The sequence below is a fragment of the Hyperoodon ampullatus genome (genome assembly GCF_949752795.1).
Source record: "Hyperoodon ampullatus genome assembly, chromosome: 5".
Taxonomy (NCBI): Eukaryota; Metazoa; Chordata; class Mammalia; order Artiodactyla; family Ziphiidae; genus Hyperoodon; species Hyperoodon ampullatus.
This window is the reverse complement of record NC_136918.1, coordinates 35,660,186-35,684,616: the sequence shown is the minus strand read 5'-3', so window position 1 is coordinate 35,684,616 and position 24,431 is coordinate 35,660,186. Positions and strand designations below refer to the sequence as shown.

At 36.3% G+C, this 24,431-nt stretch overlaps 1 protein-coding gene across 23 annotated transcripts in view; it reads left to right on the top strand.

The window, feature by feature from the left end:
- Nucleotides 1-24,431, top strand: part of DLG1 (discs large MAGUK scaffold protein 1) — a gene marked incomplete at both ends in the record, with an annotated part of 293,223 nt that overhangs the window by 216,110 nt on the left and 52,682 nt on the right. For 21 of the 23 annotated variants that reach the window (XM_079704322.1, XM_079704323.1, XM_079704314.1 and 18 more), the window contains one exon: nt 23,164-23,278. In XM_079704322.1, coding sequence (XP_079560448.1) covers nt 23,164-23,278 — 115 coding nt within the window. Of the gene's footprint in view, nt 1-23,163; nt 23,279-24,431 lie in introns of those variants that run through there. The other 2 variants (XM_079704325.1, XM_079704324.1) reach the window with 1 other exon arrangement.

Sequence of the window (24,431 nt, the reverse complement as noted above, 5' to 3'; positions counted from 1 at the left end):
GGGGTCCCAGAAGGAGAAGAGAGAGAGAGGACCTGAGAAAATATGTGAAGAAATAATAGCTGAAAACTCCCCTAACATGGGAAAGGCAACAGTCAACCAAGTCTAGGAAGCACAGAGAGTCCCAGGCAGGATAAACCCAAGGAGAAACACACTGAGACATGTAGTAATCAAATTGACAAAAAGTAAAGACAAAGAAAAACTATCGAAAGCAACAGGGGAAAAATGACAACATACAAGGGAACTCCCATAAGGTTATCAGCTGATTTCTCAGCAGAAACTCTTCAAGCCAGAAGGGAGTGGCATGATATATTTAAAGTGATGAAAGGGAAGAACCTACAACCTACAGCCAAGAATACTCTACAACCAAGAATACTGTACCCAGTTCTCATTCATATTTGACAGAGAAATCAAAAGCCTTACAGACAAGTAAAAGCTAAGAGAATTTAGCACCACCAGACCACTTTGCAACAAATGCTAAAGGAACTCCTCTAGGCAGGAAAGAGACTAGAAACTTTAAAAAAAACAAAAAAGCCTTGTACATATAGACTGTTATATCAAAACCTCATGGGAACAGCAATCCCCAAAACTACAATAGATACACACACCAAAAAAAGAAAAAGCAACTCAAACACAGCACTAAAGATGGTCACCAAACCACAAGAGAAGAGAACAAAAGAGGAAGGGAAGAAAAAAGACCTAAAAAAACAAACCCAAAACAATTAAGAAAATGGCAGTAGAAATACACATATCGATAATTACCTTAAATGTAAATGTATTTAATGTGCCAACCAAAAGACATAGACTGGCTGAGTGGATACAAAAACAAGACCCATATATACACTGTCTACGAGAGACCTACCTCAGACCTAGGGACACATACAGACTGAAAGTGAGGGGATGGAAGAAGGTGCTCCATGCAACTGTAAATCAAAAGAAAGCTGGAGTAGCAATACTCACATCAGACAAAATAGACTTGAAAGCCTGTTATAAGAGACAAAGAAGGACACTACATAACGATCAAGGCATCAATCCAAGAAGAAGATATAACAATTGTAAATATGTATACACCCAACATGGGAGCACCTCGATATATAAGGCAAATACTAACAGCCATAAAGGGAAAATTTGACAGTAACACAATAATAGTGGGGGACTTTAACACCCCACTTTCATCAATGGACATATCATCCAGACAGAAAATCAGTAAGGAAACTCAGGCCTTAAATGACACATGAGACCAGATGGACTTAATTGATATCTGTAGAGCATTCCATCCAAAAGCACCAGAATACACATTCCTCTTAAGTGCCCACAGAACATTCTCCAGGATTGCCCACATGCTGGGACACAAGGCAAGCCTCAGTAAATTTAAGAAAATTGAAATCATATCAAACATATTTTCCAATCACAATGCTATGAGATTAGAAATAAACTACAAAAAAAACTATAAAAAACACAAACACGTGGAGGTTAAGCAATATGCTACTAAACCACCAGTAGATCGCTGAAGAAATCAAGAAAGAAATCAAAAATACCTAGAGACAAATGAAAATGAAAGCACAATGATACAAAACCTGTGGGATGCAGCAAAAGCAGTTCTAAGATGGAAGTTTATAGCAATACAATCTTACCTCAGGAAAGAAGCAAAATCTCAAGTAAACAACCTAACCTTATATCTGAAGGAACTAGAGAAAGAAGAACAAACAAAACCTAAAGTTAGTAGAAGGAAAGAAATCATAAAGATCAGAACAGAAATAAATGAAATAGAGACAAAACAATAGCAATGATCAATGAAACTAAAAGCTGGTTCTTTGAAAAGATAAACAAAATTGATAAATCTTTAGCCAGACTCATCAAGAAAAAAAGGGAGAAGACTCAAATCAAAATTAGAAATGAAAAAGGAGAAGTTACAACTGACACCACAGGAATACAGAGGATCATAAGAGACTACTGCAGGCAAGTATATGCCAATAAATGGACAACCTGGAAGAAATACACAAATTCCTAGAAAGGTACAGTCTCTCAAGACTGAACCAGGAAGAAACAGAAAATATGAACAGACCAATCACAAGCACTGAAATTGAAACTGTGATTTTAAAACTCCCAACAAACAAAAGTCCAGAACCTGATGGCCTCACAGGCAAGTTCTATCAACATTTAGATAAGAGCTAACACCTATCCTTCTGAAACTGTTCCAAAAAATTGCAGAGGAAGGAACACTCCCAAACTCATTCTATGAGGCCACCATCACCCTGATACCAAAACCAGACAAAGATACCACAAAAGAAAATTACAGGCCAGTACCACTGATGAACATAGATGCAGAAGTCCTCAACAAAATATTAGCAAACTGAATCCAACAATACATGAAAAGGATTATATACCATGATCAAGTGGGATTTATCCCAGGAATGCAAGGATTTTTCAGGATCCGCAAATCAATCAGTGTGATATACCACATCAACAAATTGAAGAATAAAAACGATATGATCATCTCAATAGATGGAGAAAAAGCTTTTGACAAAATTCAGCACCCATTTATGATTAAAAAAAAAAGAACTCTCCAGAAAGTGGGCATAGAGGGAACATACCTCAACATAAATAAAGACCATATACGACAAACCTACAGCTAACATCATACTCAATGGTGAAAAGCTGAAAGCATTTCCTCTAAGATCAGGAACAAGACAAGGATGTCCACTCTTGCCACTTTTATTCAACGTAGTCTTGGAAGTCCTAGCTATGGCAATCAGAGAAGAAAAAGAAATAAAAAGAATCCAAATTGGAGAAGTAAAACTGTCACTGTTTGCAGATGACATGATACTTTACGTAGAATATCCTACAGACGCTACCAGAAAACTGCTAGAGCTCATCAATGAATTTGGTGAAGTTGCAGGTTACAAAATTAATACACAGAAATCTGTTGCATTTCTATACACTAACAATGGAAGATCAGAAGAGAAATTCAAGAAACAATTCCATTTACCATCACGTCAAAAAGAATAAAATACCTAGGAATAAACCTACCTAAGGAGATGGAAGACCTGTACTCAAAAAACTATAAGACACTGATGAAAGAAGTAAAGGAAGACACAAACAGATGGCATGGATTGGAAGAATCAACACTGTCAAAATGACTACACTACCCAAGGCAATCTACAGGTTCAGTGCAATCCCTATCAAATTACCAACGGCATTTTTCACAAAACTAGAGCAAAAAATCTTAAACTTTGTATGGAGGCACAAAAGACCCTGAATAGCCAAAGCAATCTTGAGAAAGAAAAACGGAGCTGGAGGAATCAGACTCCCTGACTTCAGACTATACTACAAAGCTACAGTCATCAAAACAGTATGCTACTGATACACAAATAGAAATATAGATCAGTGGAATAGGATAGAAAGCCCAGAAATAAACCCATGCCTCTACGGTCAGTTAACCTACAACAGAGGAGGCAAGACTACACAGTGGTGGAAAGACAGTCTCTTCAACAAATGGTGCTGGGAAAACTGAACAGATACGTGTAAAAAAATGAAATTAGGTCATTCTTTAACACCATACACAAAAATAAGCTCAAAATGGATTGAAGACCTAAACGTGAGACTGGACCCTATAAAACTCCAGAGGAAAACATAGGCAGAACACGCTCGGACATAAATCACAGCAATATCTTTTTTGAGCCATCTCCCAGAATAATGGAAATAAAAACGAAAATAAACAAATGGGACCTAATTAAACTCAAAATTCTTTGCACAGCAAAGGTAACCATAAACAAAATGGAAAGACAACCCACAGATTGGGAGAAAATATATGCAAATAACGTGACCAATAAGGGATTAGTCTCCAAAATTTACAAATAGCTCATGAGGCTTAATATCATCAAAACAGCCCAATCAAAAAATGGGCAGAAGACCTAAATAGACATTTCTCCAGAGACATACAAGTGGCCAAGAGGCACATGAAAAGATGTTCAACATCACTAATTATTAGAGAAATGCAAATCAAAACTACAGTGAGATCACCTCATGGCAGTCAAAATGGCTATCATCAAAAAACCCACAAACAGTAAATGCTGGAGAGGGTATGGAGAGTTGGGAACCCTCCTACACTGTTGGTGGGAATGTAAATTGGTATAGCCATACAGAGAACGGTATAGAGTTTCCTTAGAAAAGTAAAAATAGAGCTACCGTATGACCCTGCAGTTCCACTCCTGGGCATATATCCAGAGAAAAACATGGTCTGAAAGGATACACGCACCCCAGTGTTCACTGCAGCACTGTTTACAGTAGCTAAGACATGGAAGCAACCTAAATGTCCATCAACAGAGGAATGGATAAAGAAGATGTGGTACATATATACAATGGAATATTACTCAGCTATTAAAAAGAATGAAATAATGCCATTTGGAGCAACATGGATGGACCTAGAGATTGTCATACTGAGTGAAGTAAGTCAGACAGAGAAAGAGAAATATCGTATAATATCCCTTATATGCGGAATCTAAAAGAAATGATACAAATGAACTTATTTACAAAATAGAAACAGATTTCACAGACTTAGAGAATGAACTTATGGTTACCTGGGGGAAAGAAGTAGGGGAAGGGATAGTTAGGGAGTTAGAGATCGACATGTACACACTGCTATATTTAAAATGGACAACCAACAAGGACCCTACTGTATAGCACAGGGAACTCCGCTCAATGTTATGTGGCAGCCTGGATGGGAGGGGAGTTTGCGGGAGAATGGATACATGTATATGTATGTCTGAGTCCCTTTGCTGTGCACCTGAAACTATCACAACATTGTTAATTGTCTATACTCCAATATAAAATAAAGAGTTAAAAAATTAGAAAAAAAAGAAACTTCTGGAACCCAATAAAAATATTAAGTTATTAATAAGGAGGTAAAGATTGATAAAAGGAAGAACTGCTCTAATGCTTGGTGAACATAAATCTGAACAAGGATCGTTAATTTTACCATTTTTATGTTTAGTGACTCTTAACTAAGCCTAATGTACCCCTGTATGCAGTAGGTATACTTGCCACTGATGGTTGTCAAGGGTGGGCTACCCTTTTCCTAGGATAGTTATTGCGTGGACCTAGGAATCTCTCTTTCAGATTATCTTTTTCTGTGCTTGTACTCTTTTTTTTTCTTTTGCTCTTTTTTTGTGATTTCTGTACTTTTCTTCTGTATGACTCTTTCTGATTGATACTTTTTCTTTAGTTGTGTTCAAAACTTTAAACTATTCTCATCTTGATGGAGCTACTTTTGTATCAAGGAGAATTTGCATTGTATGTTGATTATTCAAGTAGCTGCTATTTAGCAGACATCTTCTATGTTTCAAGGTTAGACCCTTATGTTAATTACTCTTGTGATATATCTTTTTTTCCAAACATCTCCTCAACACCTGACTTTTTGTCCTGTTTGATTTTTCCAGATGTATATCTCTTTAATGTTCAAACTGAGCATGTCTGAAACAGTTCTTTTCCTCCCTCAGTAAATGGCACTTCCATTGATGGTTAAGCCAGAAGGCGAGGAGTCATCCTTGACTTCCCTCCCCTTTTCTCAACCTCTATGTCTCGGCCACTACCCTTGCCAAACCCATTATCATATCTTACCTATTCTAATAGCCTCTAGCAAGTCTTCTTACTTCTTTCTTGACTTTCTCCAATCCATTCATCAGCCAAAATGATCTTTTTAAATACAAAGATTAGATTGTATCACTTTCTATTTAAAACACTTCCGATTATACTCTGAATAAAATCCAAAGCCTTTAATAGTGCCTGCAAGGCCCTGTGTGATTGAGCATAGCACAATACATTTGGCTTCACTGCATGCCCTCTATTCCTTCCTTTGCTCCTTCAGCTCTAACCACACAGGCCTTCTTCTTTCAGACTCTTGATGACACCAGGTATTTTCCTAATTCTCTGTTCATTCTGTTTGTTCTTAGAATATTCTTTACCCCTATTCTTTATATGATTGGCTCCTTCTCATAATTCCATTTGTCATAGCACTGTGACTTCTTTTTCTTTAAACAACTTAACACAGTTTATAATTTTATGTTTATTTAGGTGCCTATTGGCTTTTTGTTTATTTAAGCCTTGCTCTAGAGCCTTATGAAACACATAGCTATATCCCTACATACAGGTGATGATATAGAGTCAAATAACAAAGCTAGTAATAGCTAGGCTTCAGTCCCAGGTCTGTTGCCTTCAAAATCTAGATACTGTTTTTTTTTTTTTTTTTTGCAGTACATGGGCCCCTCACTGTTGTGGCCTCTCCCATTGCAGAGCACAGGCTCTGGACGTGCAGGCTCAGCAGCCATGGCTCACGGGCCTAGCCGCTCTGCGGCATGTGGGGTCTTCCCAGACCGGGGCATGAACCCGTGTCCCCTGCATTGGCAGGCAGACTCTCAACCACTGCGCCACCAGGGAAGCCCCAAAATCTAGATACTTTTCACTGGGAATATTTTGATGAGTATTTAGTCTGGCAGTATTGATTTATACTATATTCTTTTACCATAGCTATGGTGTCATTGCCTAATAAACACAAGGTAAAAACCAATAGAGCACAGAAAACGAACATTGCCTTAGGAATTCAAAAGTAGGTAAATCATATTGCCTGGTATGAGGAAAAAATGCCATAGAGTACAGTTGGGGCTTAACTGGAAACCTGAAGAATGGGTAGTCTTTAGATGGGCAGAGAGAAGAAATGACATTCTGTAAAGAATAACAGAAGACCAAAGATAAGAAAGTTAAAATTTAAAAGCATCTTTTGGGTACTTTAAAAACTTACCTGTCCTCCTTGCTGTGTTGCTACTTACCTTATGTTTGTTTATTAGGCAGTGACTTGATGGCTTTATGTTTTGTTTTAATACTAACTATGTAGTTTTAACAAATGTATTTTGGTTCTACAGCACTTTTTCTAAAAAACATATTCCATGTCATCAGTGTGTAACTGCTGTGAGGGCCAAGGATATAAATTGAAGATAAGAGTCAGATTTTCTTTCTTGGTGAGGGGGCTATTTTACAAAGTACAAAAGGAGTCACCTGATACTCTGATAATCAGTCATCTCCTTGCAGTTGGTATCTTCACTTTATTAATGACGAATCCATTGGGATTCTTTGCTTCATTGATAATCTGACATATATACATACATACAAACAGACAAAGAGCGAAGAGGAAAACTTTTTGGTAAGAGTAAGTTTTTATCGTTTAGGATCTATAGCTTGCCTGTTGGTCTCCCATGAAATACTGTTATGAGTTTTTCAGCCTGTATACTTTGAACTTTTATGACATAGGCTCTAATTATGAAAAAATAATCTCCACAATACATTTAGAATGACTTTAACTCCTAGCTCCCCCAGTTTTGCTAACTCCAAAGCAAAGACAAGCAACAATTTGTTTTTAGAGCTTTACTACGAATCATTCTGGGGAATTACAATCAGAAATCAAACATGGGCTCTGGAAATACTATTCTAGTTTTTTGCTCCATATCCAGAAGTTACAAAATTTTGACAAATAGTTCCTGATCTATAGTTATAGACTCTCCTGTGGGGTGGGTGATAGACTATAATAGAAAAAAATGTGTGCGGGGCATCTAACCATGTTATATTTATTAGCTCTTTTAATTCCCATAAAGCCCTATCAAGTGGGCACTTTTACCATCATTTTACATACAGTTGAGTAAAAAAAGGCACAAAAAGGTTAACTAACTTGCCAGTTACATAGCTGTTAAGTGATTAAGATTCATTCTAGCCCTTTGTAGAGGAGGAAAAACTTTTCCTCTACCCTTTTAGTTTCAGTAGCTGGGGCCTATGAATCAAACTGACAGAAGACAGATTAACAAAATAAAATATTTTATTTTGCCTGCATACACAGAGCCAACAAAAGAAGGAGTTGACTCATTAAATGATTAAAGTTAAAGGCTTATCTACCTAACATAGTATGGAAAAGGAAGTGGAGATAAAAGCCTTCTGTGGGAAAAGTAAATAGGTTTCTTAAGGAAAGAAAACTACATTTTTAGGAGAAAGTTTGTGATACTGTTTGTCTCTACACTGTGAGTGGTCTTTCCATCTTCTTCAAGCCCATAAAGCTCCCCAAGAGAGGAGATTTACAATAGCCTCATTCCCAGAAGTTGCTCCTTTTAATCAGATAAGAGAAACTCTAAGAAGGCTTTTTCCTACATTTGTTGAACCTCAGATGTCTTCAGCGTAAAATAATCTCTGTGACAACTCTGGGGTTCCAAGTGGTCCCCACACCTTGAACACCTCTCAACTACACATTAAAGCTACCTCCCTTCACAAAAAAGCCCTAAACTCAAAAATGTTTTATCTCAGTGTTCCTCAAGTATACTATACCAACTTCCAGACCTTATTTTTTGGTTCAGAAAATATTAATTATATTGATATTATAAAGGAAAAAAAGCAAAGGGAAAGAATTAAACTTATATTAAATGTATGTTCTGTTTCCCATTGAACATGTCTTAAACTTGTGAGGTATTTTTATTTCATTTTTGTAAGAAGAAAAAAAATCTTTGAGATTGGTGTTACTGTCCCTAATCTTCAAGTGACTGAAGTCTAGAAAAGCTGAGAGGTTTGGCCAGAGCCACTTTTCTGTGTTTCAAAGGTTTAATTTAAATGTGAGTTGCAGAGATGGAGTTTTAACCCATCTTCTCATTTTATTTTCATAATTACTTTTGGTAACAACCAAAGAGAGTCTGGAGACTGAATGGAGAGGTTGTATTGGATTAGTGGCATTTCTTTGCAAACATATGTCATCTCTTAAAGTGGTTTTCTGTAGCAGGTTCCTAATTAATTTTTTTCAGTATCTTACTTTCCTTCCTGTACCTTTCTACCCTCTCCTAACTACTTAAAACAACCAGCCTGACTTCTTACTCAGAAACTTTCCATTTTTCTTTTTTAGACCAGTCGTAATATCCATTCTCTGATATTTGTTGCTCTCAGATGTTAACTGTGTATTTAATTAATATATTTCATTATAGAGTATAAATGAGTTTTATTCTTCATAGTTGGGATTGCGAGTTTCAAAGAAATTGGGGGAGGTAAAATTTCTCCCCACTCTTCTGCCCCCTGCTTTCCTCCATCTTTTCACTTGAAGTGTGGAGGTGCAAACTAAGATGAGAATTTGAAAACGGAATAAAATGCAGAAAGTTCGCTATTAAACATTTTCTCTCCTCTTATAACCATAAACATATTATTTAACTTACAGCCGATAGTTCAGAGACTCCCTAATATATTTCATGACAGGAAATACAGTTTCTTTCAGGAATTTCTGAAATGCTTAGTGGAGATTATCTCTTAGGTAACATTTTAGCTCTCTCCAATGGTAGCTTTCCTGAAATGAGTTGTGGTGTAATTTCTAGAAGAGGGGTGCAAATGACTTAGCAGAAAAAAAGAAATGAGACTCTTCCTCCAAAATAAAATATAAGAAAGGGTACACAGGATGGGTATAAGGTGGAAATTGTTAGAGCTGAAAGTATGAATTGATTGAAACAAAAGGAAAAGATGGGTATCTTAGCTATGTGAATGAAATGGAAGGCTTGAAGGAAAAGTAACTTTGAGGAAAGTATTGAAGGATCTCGGAACAGAGAGACAGATGGTTATGAGGAATTATTAATAGTAAGTAAAGACCATAAATATGAAAATCTGAACAGAGTGAACAAAATAAATAAGACACATATTTAAGAAATTATCAGGAATTGAGTTTAGTTCTCCAATATCTTAAATGTTGACTACCTAAGACTGTAACTGCTTTGTAGTAACTTAGTTCTTAGGAAAGAACATTTTTTGCCTCACTATAAAATAAGGTAATGTGATCTTTTTACAGAAAGTTTTTAAATTTCTAAAATGTAGAATATTTTAAGTCACTAGGACTTTGGTTAATTCAATTGGAAAAATGGCTGAAAACAACTAATAATGCTACGTGAAATATAATGAACATCTTATTAAAAGCATCAAAGTGCTGCTGAGGCAGTAAGGAATTATCAAACAAAAAGTGAATGGAAACTGGGAACTCAGAGAACTAAAGGATCACAGAAGTTACTTGAATAAGTGCAGTGATGTACTGGCTTACAAGGGTCAGTTAAACTTTCAGGAATTTTGCAAACTAGTCATTAAACATGGTCATTATTTTTTTATATATAAATTTATTTACTTATTTTTGGCTGTGTTGGGTCTTCATTGCTGTGCGCAGGCTTCCTCTAGTTGTGGCAAGTGGGGGCTACTCTCATTGCAGTGCATAGGCTTCTCATTGCCGTGGCTTCTTTTGTTGCAGAGCATGGGCTCTAGGGTGCGGGCTTCAGTAGTTGTGGCATGTGGGCTCAGTAGTTGTGGCTTGTGGGCTCTAGAGCACAGGCTCAGTAGTTGTGGTGCACAGGCTTAGTTGTTCTGTGGCATGTGGGATCTTCCTGGACCAGGGCTCGAACCTGTGTCCTCTGCATTGGCAGGAGCATTCTTAGCCACTGCACCACCAGGGAAGTCCCAACATGGTCATTATTAAAAATAAAATTAGACAGGCTCTTTGATGGGGCTAATGGTGGACTCTGGGAGGGCTCATGCCAAGGACTACTTCCCAGAACTTCTGCCAGTGTTCTTGTCCCCGCGGTGAAACACAGCCAACCCCTGCCTCTGCAGGAGACCCTCCAACACTAGCAGCCATGTGGCTTACAGGGTCTTGGTGCTCCGGCTGGGTGTCAGGCCTGTGCCTCTGACCAGAGACCTCCCGGTTCCATGTAATATCACATGGCGAAAGCTCTCCCAGAGATCTCCATCTCAATGCTAAGACCCAGCTTCATTCAACAACCAGCAAGCTACAGTGCAGGACACCCTATGCCAAACAACTAGCAAGACAGGAACACAACCCCACCCATTAGCAGAGAGGCTGCCTAAAATCATAATAAGGTCACAGACACCCCAAAACACACCACTGGACGCGGTCCTGCCCACCAGAAGACAGGCACCAGTCCCCTCCACCAGAAGGCCTGCACAACCCACGGAACCAACCTTAGCCACTGGGGGCAGACACCAAAAACAATGGGAACTACAAACCTGCAGCCTGTGAAAAGGAGACCCCAAACACAGTAAGTTAAGCAAAATAAGAAGACAGAGAAACACAGCAGATGAAGGAGCAAGGTAAAAACCCACGAGACCAAACAAATGAAGAGGAAATAGGCAGTCTACCTGAGAAAGAATTCAGAGTAATGATAGTAAACATGATCCAAAATCTTGAAAATAGAATGGAGAAAATACAAGAAACGTTTAACAAGGACCTAGAAGAACTAAAGAGCAAACAAACTGATGAACAACACAGTAAATGAAGTTTAAAATTCTCCAGAAGGAATCAATAGCAGAATAACTGAGGCAGAAGAACGGATAGATGACCTGGAAGATAAAATAGTGGAAATAACTACCACAGAGCAGAATAAAGAAAAATGAGAATGGAGGACAGTCTCAGAGACCTCTGGGACAACATTAAATGCACCGACATTTGAATTATAGGGGTCCCAGAAGAAGAAGAGAAAGAGGGACTGAGAAAATATTTGAAGAGATTATAGTTGGAAACTTCCCTAATATGGGAAAGGAAATAGTTAAGGCCAGGAAGCGCAGAGAGTCCCATACAGGATAAATCCAAGGAGAAACACACCAAGACACATACTAATCAAACTATCAAAAATTAAATACAAAGAAAAAAATATTAAAAGCAGCAAGGGAAAAGCAACAAATAACATACAAGGGAATCCCATAAGGTTAACAGCTGATCTTTCAACAGAAGCTGCAAGCCAGAAGTGAGTGGCAGGACATATTTAAAGTGATGAAAGGGAAAAACCTACAACCAAGATTACTGTACCCAGCAAGGATCTCATTCAGATTCGATGGAGAAATTAAAACCATTACAGACAAGCAAAAGCTAAGAGAATTCAGCACCACCAAACCAGCTTTACAACAAATGCTAAAGGAACTTCTCTAGGCAGGAAACACAAGAGAAGGAAAAGACCTACAATAATAAACCCAAAACAATTAAGAAAATGACAATTAAGAACATACATATTGATAACTACCTTAAACGTAAATGGATTAAATGCTCCAACCAAAAGACATAGACTGGCTGAATGGATACAAAAACAAGACCCGTATAAATGGTGTCTACAAGAAACCCACTTCAGACCTAGGGACACATTCAGACTGAAAGTGAGGGCATGGAAAAAGATATTCCATGCCAACGGAAGTCAAAAGAAAGCTGGAGTAGCAATTCTCATATCAGGCAAAATAGACTTTAAAATGAAGACTATTAAAAGAGACAAAGACGCTACATAATGATCAAGGGATCAATCCAAGAAGAAGATATAACAATTCTAAATATTTATTGCACCCAATATAGGAGCCCCTCAATACATAAGGCAAATACTAAGAGCCATAAAAGGGGAAATCGACAGTAACACAATCATAGTAGGGGACTTTAACACCCCACTTTCACCAATGGACAGATCATCCAAAATGAAAATAAACAAGGAAACACGAGCTTTAGATGATACATTAAACAAGATGGACTTAATTGATACTTATAGGGCATTCCATCCAAAAACAGCAGATTACACTTCCTTCTCAAGTGCTCATGGAACATTCTTCAGGATAGATCATATCTTGGGTCACAAATTAAGCCTTGGTAAATTTATGAAAATTGAAATCGTATCAAGTATCTTTTCTGACCACAACACTATGAGACTAGATGTCAATTACAGGAAAAAATCTGTAAAAAATACAAACACATGGGGGCTAAACAATACACTACTAAATAAGCAAGAGATCACTGAAGAAATCAAAGAGGAAATCAAAAAATACCTAGAAACAAATGACAATGAAAGCACGATGACCCAAAACCTATGGGATGCAGCAAAAGCATTTCCAAGAGGGAAGTTTATAGCAATACAATCCTACCTCAAGAAACAAAAAGCATCTCAAATACACAACCTAACCTTACACCTAAAGCAATTAGAGAAAGAAGAACAAAAAAAACCCCAAAGTTAGCAGGAGGAAGGAAATAATAAAGATCAGATTAGAAATAAATGAAAAAGAAATGAAACGATAGCAAAGATCAGTAAAACTAAAAGCTGGTTCTTTGAGAAGATAAACATAACTGATAAACCATTAGCCACACTCATCAAGAAAACAAGGGAGGAGACTCAAATCAATAGAATTAAAAATGAAAAATGAAAAGTAACTACTGACACTGCAGAAATAAAAAGGAACATGAGAGATTACTACAAGCAACTATATGCCAATAAAATGGCCAACCTGGAAGAAATGAACAAATTTTTAGAAAAGCACAACCTTCCAAGACTGAACGAGGAAGAAATAGAAAATATAAACAGACCAATCACAAGCACTGATATTGAAACTGTGGTTAAAAATCTTCCAACAAACAAAAGCCCAGGACCAGATGGCTTCACAGGCGAATTCTATCAAACATTTAGAGAAGAGCTAACACCTATCCTTCTCAAACTCTTCCAAAATATAGCAGAGGGAGGAACACTCCCAAACTCATTCTACGAGGCCATAACCCCGATGCCAAAACCAGACAAAGATGTCACAAAGAAAGAAAACTACAGGCCAATATCACTGATGAACATAGATGCAAAAATCCGCAACAGAATTCTAGCAAACAGAATCCAACAGCACATTAAAAGGATCATGCACCATGATCAAGTGGGGTTTATCCCAGGAATGCAAGGATTCTTCAGTATATGCAAATCAATCAATGTGATAAACTGTATTAACAAATTGAAGGAGAAAACTCATATGATCCTGTCAATAGATGCAGAAAAGGCTTTCGACAAAATTCAACACCCATTTATAATAAAAACCCTCCAGAAAGTAGGCATAGAAGGAACTTACCTCAACATAATAAAGGCCATATATGACAAAACCACAGCCAGCATTGTTCTCAGTGGTGAAAAACTGAAACATTTCCACTAAGATCAGGAACAAGGCAAGGTTGCCCACTCTCACCACTATTATTCAACATAGTTTTGGAAGTTTTAGCCACAGCAATCAGAAGAAAAAGATAAAAGGAATCTAAATCAGAAAAGAAAAAGTAAAAGACCTGTATGCAGAAAACTATAAGACAATGATGAAGGAAATTAAAGATGATACAGACAGATGGAGAGATATACCATGTTCTTGAATTGGAAGAATGAACATTGTGGAAATGACTGTACTACCCAAAACAATGTACAGATTCAGTGCAATCCCTATCAAACTACCAATGGCATTTTTCACAGAACTAGAACAAAACATTTCACAATTTGTATGGAAACACAAAAGACCCCGAATAGCCAAAGCAATCTTGAGAAAGAAAAACGGAGCTGGAGGAATCAGGCTCCCTGACTTCAGACTACACTAAAAAGCTACAGTAATCAAGACAGTATGGTACTGGCACAAAAACAGAAATAAAGCTCAGTGGAACAGGATAGAAAGCCCAGAGATAAACCCACACATATATGGTCACCTTGTCTTTGATATAGGAGGCAAGAATATACAGTGGAGAAAAGACAGCCTCTTTCCCAGTGCTGGGAAAACTGGACAGCTACATGTAAAAGAATGAAATTAGAACACACTCGAACACCATATACAAAAATAAACTCAAAATGGATTAAAGACCTAAATCTCAGGCCAGACACTGTAAAATTCTTAGAGGAAAACATAGGCAGAAGAACAGTCTATGACATAAATCATAGCAAGATCCTTTTTGACCCACCTCCTAGAGAAATGGAAGTAAAAACAAAAATAAATGGAACCTAATGAAACTTAAAAGCTTTTGCACAGCAAAGGAAACCATAAACAAGATGAAAAGACAACCCTCAGAATGGGAGAAAATATCTGCAAATGAAGCAGCTGACACAGGATTAATCTCCAAAATTTACAAGCAGCTCATGCAGCTCAATATCAGAAAAACAAACAACTCAATCCAAAAATGGATAGAAGACCTAAACAAACATTTCTCCAAAGAAGACATACAGTTTGCCAACAAACACATGAAAGGATGTTCAACATCACTAATCATTAGAGAAATGCAAATCCAAACTACAATGAGGTATCACCTCACACCAGTCAGAATGGCCATCATCCAAAAATCTACAAACAAATGCTGGAGAGGGTGTGGGGAAAATGGAACCCTCTTGCAATGTTGGTGGGAATGTAAATTGATACAGCCACTATGGAGAACAGTATGCAGGTTCCTTAAAAAACTAAAAATAGAACTACCATATGACCCAGCAATCCCACTACTGGGCATAAACCCTGAGAAAACCATAATTCGAAAAGAGTCATGTACCACAATGTTCATTGCAGCTCTATTTACAGTAGCCAGGACATGGAAGCAACCTAAGTGTCCATCGACAGATGAATGGATAAAAAAGATGTGGCACATATATACAATGGAATATTACTCAGCCATAAAAGGAATGAAATTGAGTTATTTGTAGTGAGGTGGATGGACCTAGAGACTGTCATACAGAGTGAAGTAAGTCAGAAAGAGAAAAATACCATATGGTAACACATACATATGGAATCTAAAAAAAAAAAAAAAGGTTCTAAAGAACCTAGGGGCAAGACAGGAATAAAGACGCAGACATAAAGAATGGATTTCAGGACATGGGGAGGGGGAAATGTAAGCTGGGTTGAAGTGAAAGAGTGGCATGGACATATGTACACTACCAAATGTAAAATAGATCACTAGTGGGAAGCAGCTGCATAGCACAGGGAGATCAGCTTGGTGCTTTGTGTCCACCTAGATGGGTGGGATAGGGAGGGTGGGAGGGAGAGGCAAGAGGGAGGAGTTATGTGGACGTATGTATATGTATAGCTGATTCAGTTTGTTATACAGCAGAAACTAACACACTGCTGTAAAGCAATTATACTCCACTAAAGGTGTTTTAAAAATAAATAAATAAATAAAAATTCAAATCTTAAAAAAAAATAAGATAGATTTAAAACTGAATTGCAAAGAAAAACCAAAAACTGAATTGCCCAGAACTCCCCACTCCCCACCCCCAGCATAAAATTAAGATAGCAAAACCAGATGACAAGTATCCCCATGAACCTCAATAGGTATAAACAAGCTGTCAGCAGCTGTAAGACCCCATGATATCAGCATCTGTACCCGGAGAAGCAGTAGAAGAAGCTCAAAAGCCTATCTGTACTCATTTAAAAAACGAAGTGGATCTATTGAGAGCTGCCTCTGAAACTATAAGGGTTTTTGCACAATCTACATGTGAGTGCAAGGGATCTGCAATAAGGTGTGAAGAAGCTGGAGCAGTCTGAGCCCCATGGCACAATTAACCAGCTATAGCTACCTTTTAGTTCAAAGCCCCACACCAAGGAACAATTACTAGGAATAAAATCCAAATTGAGCAGGATAGGGATAATAGAGCCAAAGGACATAGAAAGTCCAGATGAGTGGGGGGAAAGAAAGCCCAGAAGATCTCACAGTATATGAGATATATCTTTGAACACTTGACAGAAACAGCAAAAGGGAGTTCTAGAGCTGTGGAGATAGAAAAGCCATCCTGATGCAATACTCTTATCTAAAAAAGTTCAGGAAAACTAATTTCTCATAAAAATGAACAACAGAAAAGGATCAAGATTGAATCCAATGGAAGCCTATTTGAAAAATGAAAATAAGAATCAGAATAATGTCTCTACAATGAAAGTATGCCAGAAAGACATGCCCACAAAACAAATGAAAAGTATAACCTAATATTGCAAAACAAGTTAAAGGAAAATGAATATATGGAAGAACAATATAAATGAGTTAATAGAACTCAGGAAATTATTAAAATAAAGAAAAATTCTATTTCAAAAATTAAGTTTAACTAGAAGGAGTACACAATAGTTATTTAAAGCAGGTAGGTAAAAAAGAGGAATTTTTAAAAATCAAAAATAAAGAGTTCTTTCCCTTCCGCATCCTGATCAATTTTGTATTAAAGCCATTAGGTGAAGCATAGCAAGGTAATTATGTGCATTGCAGGGCTGGGAAGGTGGGGGACATCTATGGTAAACCGTTAGGACTTAACTATGATGAGGGCTTCCACACAAGCAACTGTCCTGGTGTGAGGAGTTGGAGCCTGAGCAGAGTGAGATGGTTACACATAGGACTGGTCAGAGCCCAGTCTGGAAAGTTGATGGTACTAGAAGTAGAGGCTAGTTACATACAGAGAGATTGATCAAAGGAATATATATTTTAAGGGTAATGTTGTCTGTGATTTTCAGTGTTGGAGAAGAGAGTTATAAATATTGAAAAGAAGAAAACTAAATATAGACCATATATTATTAGATTAGAATTGGAGAAATTTTTATGAACATATTATTTTCAGTTTACATAATATAAACATATAGTTATAAATGTGTATCTATTTTACATATATATATGTAATTCCCTGGCTCTATCCACTGAGAAGGCCTGGGCTCAATGCCACCCCAGTAGCAATGAGCACACCTAAGCCTCAGATCTTAGCTTCTAAATACTATTCCCCATCTAAATTACCAAGGCTGTTTGGATAAATGGCCTGTTCCAGGAGTGGGCCAGGGAAATATTACAGATTACTCTGTAATATTAGATTACTCTGTAATATTTTATTCCAGAAAGCAAGGAAGTGCTCAAGGAATGATGGGGGCATGTCAAAGGGCACATAATCCAATTTGAAAGAGTTCCCACTGGCCAAATTGGGAACACTTTGAACATCAAATTGATGATAATAATACCTGATAGTAATCCACTGAATAAGATATCATGGGTCTTTACTAATATAAATAAATGAATTAATTGAAAGTTTGATGAGAATGGAGATGTGTACATGGTTTCAATAACTTGCTATTTGCAAATGGAAAAAAAGTAATTTTGCAGTAGAGAAACCTGGCAGACACAACCTTCATCAAGTGCTGAAAATTTATAGCATCAGTAATGGGACAAATCAAAAATGTATACCACCTGGTAGGGTGCATTGAAAAGAACATACGTCTCTTCTGTGACATTCCTGCCAAAGTTGCAGGACTAATCATGTGGGGGTAAATCTAAAGAGACATTCTACAAAATAATTGGCCTCTAATTTTCAACAGTAGCAAGATTACAAAGTCAAGGAGAGACTGAGAAACTGCTCTGACTGGAGGAGACTTTAAAAACATGACAATTTTAATGCCTATATGCTCTGATATATCTCATGATTTCAGAATGGATCCTTTTGGTATTAAGGACATTATTGGGGAAGCTTCAGTAGGATGTGAGCATTAGATGTAGTAATGTATTAACATTGCTTTCTTGATTTTGATGGTTTTGTGATTGTATAAGAAAATATCTTTATTTGTAGGCATTACACACTGAAAATTCAAGAGCGACATCAGAGTAGCATGTTACTCTCAAACGGTTCAGGAAAAAGTTTGTGATTGCTTCAATCTTTAAAAATATATTAATTTTTAAAAAAGAATAAGAAAGGGTTTGAGAGTGACAGATGTAGAAAGTAGGCAGAGAATATTCAACATGCATATAATAGTCTCATAGGAAAAAACCAAAACAGTACAACAAAACAAATAATAAAAATATATAAACAAGAAAACTTTTCTGAAATTAAAAATAATAATAATTTAAGCTACATATCAAAAGGACAATCTAGGTACCTAAGGTAATAACCATCACTGAGAAACATTCTAATAAAATTATTGGAATTAAGAGAAAAAATTTGGTGAAATTCCAGGCCCCCAAAAAATGTTTTTTTAAAGAAAAGAAAATGAGGTTGTCATCAGAACTTCATCCTCCATCGTTTATAAGAGGCAATGGAGTCAACATACTTAAGAATCAAAGAAAGAAACTGTGAATCAAACAGGCTTGAAATATAAAGACTGCAGTCAAATGTATCAACAGAGAATTAGGATGATATTGTTCACATAAACCCTTCCTGAGGAGAAAGAACAAACTTCAGACACCAAAAATGGAAGAGATGCTGACATAAAGACTGGTGTTAGTAATTAAGATAGTTATAAGGAAAAGAATGTATAATATGAAAAACTGTATGCTATGACAGTTTGGAAAAAATGCAGTTATCAGAAAATGGGGGTAGAATTGTAGGTAATGTGAAAATAGAAGGACTTGCCTGGTGGTGCAGTAGTTAAGAATCCAGCTGCCAATGCAGGGGACACGGGTTCAAACCCTGGTCCGGGAGGATCCCACATGCCGTGGAGCAACTAAGCCCGTGCACGACAACTACTGAGCCTGCGCTCTAGAGCCTGCAAGCCACAAGTGCTGAGCCCATGCTCCGCATCTGCTGAAGCCCACGTGCTCTAGGGCCTGCATGCTGCAACTGCTGAGCCCACGTGCTGCAACTACTGAAGCCCGTACACCTAGAGCCCACGCTCTGCAACAAGAGAAGCCACTGCAATGAGAAACCCACGCACTGCAACAAAGAGTAGCCCCCCTTTACCGCAACTAGAGAAAGCCCACATGCAGCAATGAAGACCCAACGCAGCAGGATAAAAGAAATTAGAATAAACTTTCTGATTGCTTTGAAGTTATTAATATAAAAGGATAATATTTCAAATTAGATCTGGGGAGATTGCTCATAGTAGGGGGCCAAAAGCCAAACCAAGAGTTATCATTAGAACAACAGAATAAAGCTTCCTAATTTTATATTTATATATTTACTTTTATAAATATTTAAATTTTATTTAAATAATTTTATTAAGTATATATAAATGTTTATAAGTGTTTTATAAACATTTATTAAAATATAAATTTTATATAAATATTTTATATATTCATATAATATGATCCCTTGTTTAGGAATCTAGTGTGCCTGTGTGCGTGTATATATATATATATAAATTTAGGAAGGCTTGTCCTTGTGTGTGTGTGTATGTATATACGTGTATGTATATATGAACAAATAGACTGCACAGTGAAACTGTGTTCTAGTTGCTATTACTTCATAACCACCCCTAAAGCTCAGTGGATTAAAACAACAGTCATTTTATGGATTCACTATGTTAGGAATTCAGCCAGAATTTTGGCTTGTATGGTCCTTGTGGCATAGACCGAGGTCACTTAATGGGATTCAGCTGATGGATGAGCTGCTTTGGAAGGTCCAAAATGGCTTCACTCCCCTTGTCTTGAGACTTTGTTGGCACCAGCTAGAAGTTTGGGCTCAGAGAACTATCACATGACCTCTGAAGAGTGGTGCTTTGAGAGTAGTTAGACTTCTTACATGGTGTCTGGCTTCCTCCAGATCAAGCATCCCATAAGAACCAGGCAAATGTTCCATGGACTCTTCTGATGTAACCTAGAAAATCACATATGATCGTTTCTACCACATTCACTTGCTTACAATTGAGTCATAAGACCAGATTCAAATTCAATTGAGTCATAAGCCCAAATTCAAGAAGGGGATTAGACTCCACCTCTTGTTCGGGGAATGGCAAGGTCACATAGTACAAGAACATGTGGGATGCCAGGCATCTTTGGAATATATAATCTGCCACAAGCTATGTGTATAAAAGTCATGTATATATATATATATATATATATATATATATATATATATATATATATATATATATATATATATATTCAACATATGAACATAAAATATAAAACATAAAATAGAATGAATAGAACTGGAGATCACACAACTTCAATTATATCAAAAGTTAATTCAGCTTAATTGTTACAAGAAAACAATTTTCAGATTTGCTAGTAAAGCAAAATCTAACCCTATATAGAATCTTGTTGTAACAAAGAGATAGAGGTTAGAAATAAAACCATATAGCTATAAAAAAAAAAATGAGGGACATCTGTATATGCTGCTATGGAGCATTCTTACTATTACTGCAATAAGACTACTTATTATTAAATAAAATAAGCAGGGCTTCGCTGGTGGCACAGTGGTTGAGAATCTGCCTGCTAATGCAGGGGAAACGGGTTCAAGCCCTGGTCTGGGAGGATCCCACATGCCGTGGAGCAACTAGGCCCCTGAGCCACAACTACTGAGCCTGCGCGTCTGGAGCCTGTGCTCTGCAACAAGAGAGGCCGCGACAGTGAGAGGCCCGCACACCGTGATGAAGAGTGGCCCCCACTTGCCACAACTAGAGATAGCCCTTGCACAGAAACAAAGACCCAACACAGCAAAAATAATAAATTAATTAATTTTTAAAAATAAAATAAGCAATGTGGAGAAATGTGTATGTTACTGTTTATTAAAGAAGGAGGAACAATACATATATGTGTGTGTACATATACATATAATTATAAAATATATGTATAGTTTAAATATACATATATTAAAATAATATAGAATAAATATAACATATTTGTTTGTTACATATATGTTTACTTGTATTATTAAAAATGGCAGTATAAATATTTCTTTAAATGTTTATAATGACCAGGACAGGGTAGGATAGGGAGAGAGGGATATTCTTGTTTGATATCCTTGTTTTATAGATTTGACTTTGGAACTGTTTTACCTACCTATAAAAACAATGAAAAATGTAAAAAGCAACCCCTAAAAATTGAAGTTGAAAATTAAAATGAACAAATGAACCTGGATGTATATCCAGCTGGCAGCCTTAACACCTAGGAAGGAACTATTCCCAGAATATACAGTATTCAACTGTATATTCCTAATAAGCCATACTCCAAAGATAAAAAGAACTAGAAAAGGTAGTTAACTGTTTTTAGTAATCATGTCATGGTTGTAGTTTTGGTGTTATATTAAGACTGTTGTGAATATAATATGGGTTAAAACAAGTAAGTCGTGATGGGTCCTCTAATTCTGTTATCCCCAGTGTCTTGAGAACCAGGATTCTTCATATGCAAGGAAGCATATAAAGTAAGAAGAGATTAAGTAAAATCCTAATGACCCTAATTTTTAATTAGAAGAACCAGTATAAACTCAGGATTCACTTCATATTTTTAATCTTTATCTTCATCCATCGATCTGTCTGTATCTTAGCTGTATCTACATAGAGTAAAGATTTGCCATGAGTTGATAATTGTTGAATTGTCAGGGATTCATTTTTACGAATCAGTCTACTAATGTTTATACTTTAAATTTTCTATTATATTTTTAAAGGGCAATAAAAGAATATTTTATTACATATTATTGTGAGCATTTAAATATTTCTGAGTTTTTTGATGAATTGTTGCTTCAATTCCTTAATCTTGGTATCCAGAAAACAAGCTTGATGACGGTGGTGAAAGGAAGAGCAACTCAGCAATAGTCATGCTTACTCTTACTCTGTCTCCTTAAACTACACACGCTCCAGACAAGTTACTTGCTCTTGCTATAAGACTAGTTTTATTAAAAAATCTAATGAAATCTGACTTGTCTGTTAGTTGTTTATTGTAAATAGAGAAAAAGGTATAAGTGTGTATAACCATGTAATTGCAGTATTTTTGAAAAAGTGCTTAAACTTTTTGTTATTAATAGGTTTGGTAGCTTTTAATGTATGATATAGTTTAAAATAGTCCATCTTCAAAATCATATTTGTTTTTGTATAAAAAGTATCTTAAATAAAATGTTTATTCCTCAGATTGCTTTTGTGCATCTTATTTTAACATTTTGAAAATTTATAAATTATAAAATGAGTTGAAGTAAATTTAATTTCATTTATTAACTTATTAAGGCATATTTTTCGCATATTATTGACCCTGCACAAGTTCTATAATTTGAAAATACAGGATTAGCTGATTTCTTCACAGAAAAAGTCAGTAAACAAAGCATCTAGTATACATTATTTAGGCTTTTTTTAAGTATAAAAATTAGAATAAATCCCACTTTTTAAAATTTACAGTTAAATTCGACAGTAAAATTGATACTGTTATTTGATGCATGGAAATTGCCCTTTATTAAATGTGATACGAACTTTAAAATAGCATACTGAAAATACTATTTTCAACCAGTTCTAATTCATGGTGCACTTAGAGATTGTTAAGTTTTAAAATTTGCATATTGGGCAAAATCTTGTATAGATTACTCTTTTAAGGTTCTGACCACATTTAATCAATTATAAGACAGCTTACATATTTAATACTTTATCTTCAAGTAATTTGTTTTTTTAGAATATAAAATATGAATTTATTTCTCTTTTTTCTTCCATCAGAATACAGTCGTTTTGAAGCCAAAATACATGACTTACGGGAGCAGATGATGAATAGTAGCATTAGTTCAGGTTCAGGTTCTCTTCGAACTAGCCAGAAGCGATCCCTCTATGTCAGGTAAATTTTTTTAATTTCTAATTATTGCAGTCTTTATGCATGCATGCAGATTCTTTCAGGTTTTTCACCATGACTTAGTTTTACTGTAGAAAAGTGTATTGCAAACCAAGGAAATGTTTTTTTATGATTGATTTCCTGATAGTGTGTCTTTCAGGAGTTGGAGTATTATTATAATTTTATTAATGAAAGTTATATAACCTCTTGAATAATAATAGTATGATAAAGAAAGACAAAATAAATACAAACCAGAAAATTTTTTAAGTTGATATTTTACTGGGTGACTAGTGTAGCTTGATATGTCATATCATCCAACACTTGTGTTTACCTGTATCTTTTTATAATAAAATATTCTTCATTTGAGTAACATTTAATTTCTATAGTAATTTCCACCAGTTCTGTTTTCACGGCAGTAATTTATGTCTGCCTACCTGGATAGTGTACACCTCTAATTTGTGAGCATTTCTAGGGTCTCGTGGAGTAAATCTTGTTTCAATATCCTTCTCTTCAGGCACCCCACTTAGAGCTTCCTCTACTCTGCTAAATTTACCGTCATCCAAAACCATGTTAAACTCTCTTTCCTCCTTGTTGTCATCTCTCTTTTGTATTTGTTTTCGGTGGTGGTGGTGGTGGTGGTGTCATTTTAGTGAGTTTCAGGACGGAAAGGAAATACAAGCATTACCTCAGAGATTTTGCAGGTTTAGTTCCAGACCACTGCAATACAGTGAATATCACAATAAAGCGAGTCACGAATTTTTTGGTTTCCCAGTGTATATAAAAGTTATGTTTATACTATACTGTAGTCTGTTAAATGTGCAATAGAATTATGTCTTTTAAAAAAATACATACCTCAATTTAAAAATATTTTATTGCTAAAAATGCTAACCACCAATGAGCCTTACGCAAGTCATAGTTTTATTTTGCTGATGGATGGTCCTGCCTCCATATTGATGACTGCTGGCTGATCAGGGTTGTGTTGCTGGAGGTTGGGGTGGCTGTGGCAGTTTCCTAAAAATAAGACACCAGTGAAGTTTGCAAACTGACTGACTCTTCTGTTCATGAACAGTTTCTCTGGAGCATGCAAGGCAATTTGACAGCATTTTACCCACAGTCAACTTCTTTCAAAATTGCACTCAGCTCTCTCAAATCCTGCTGC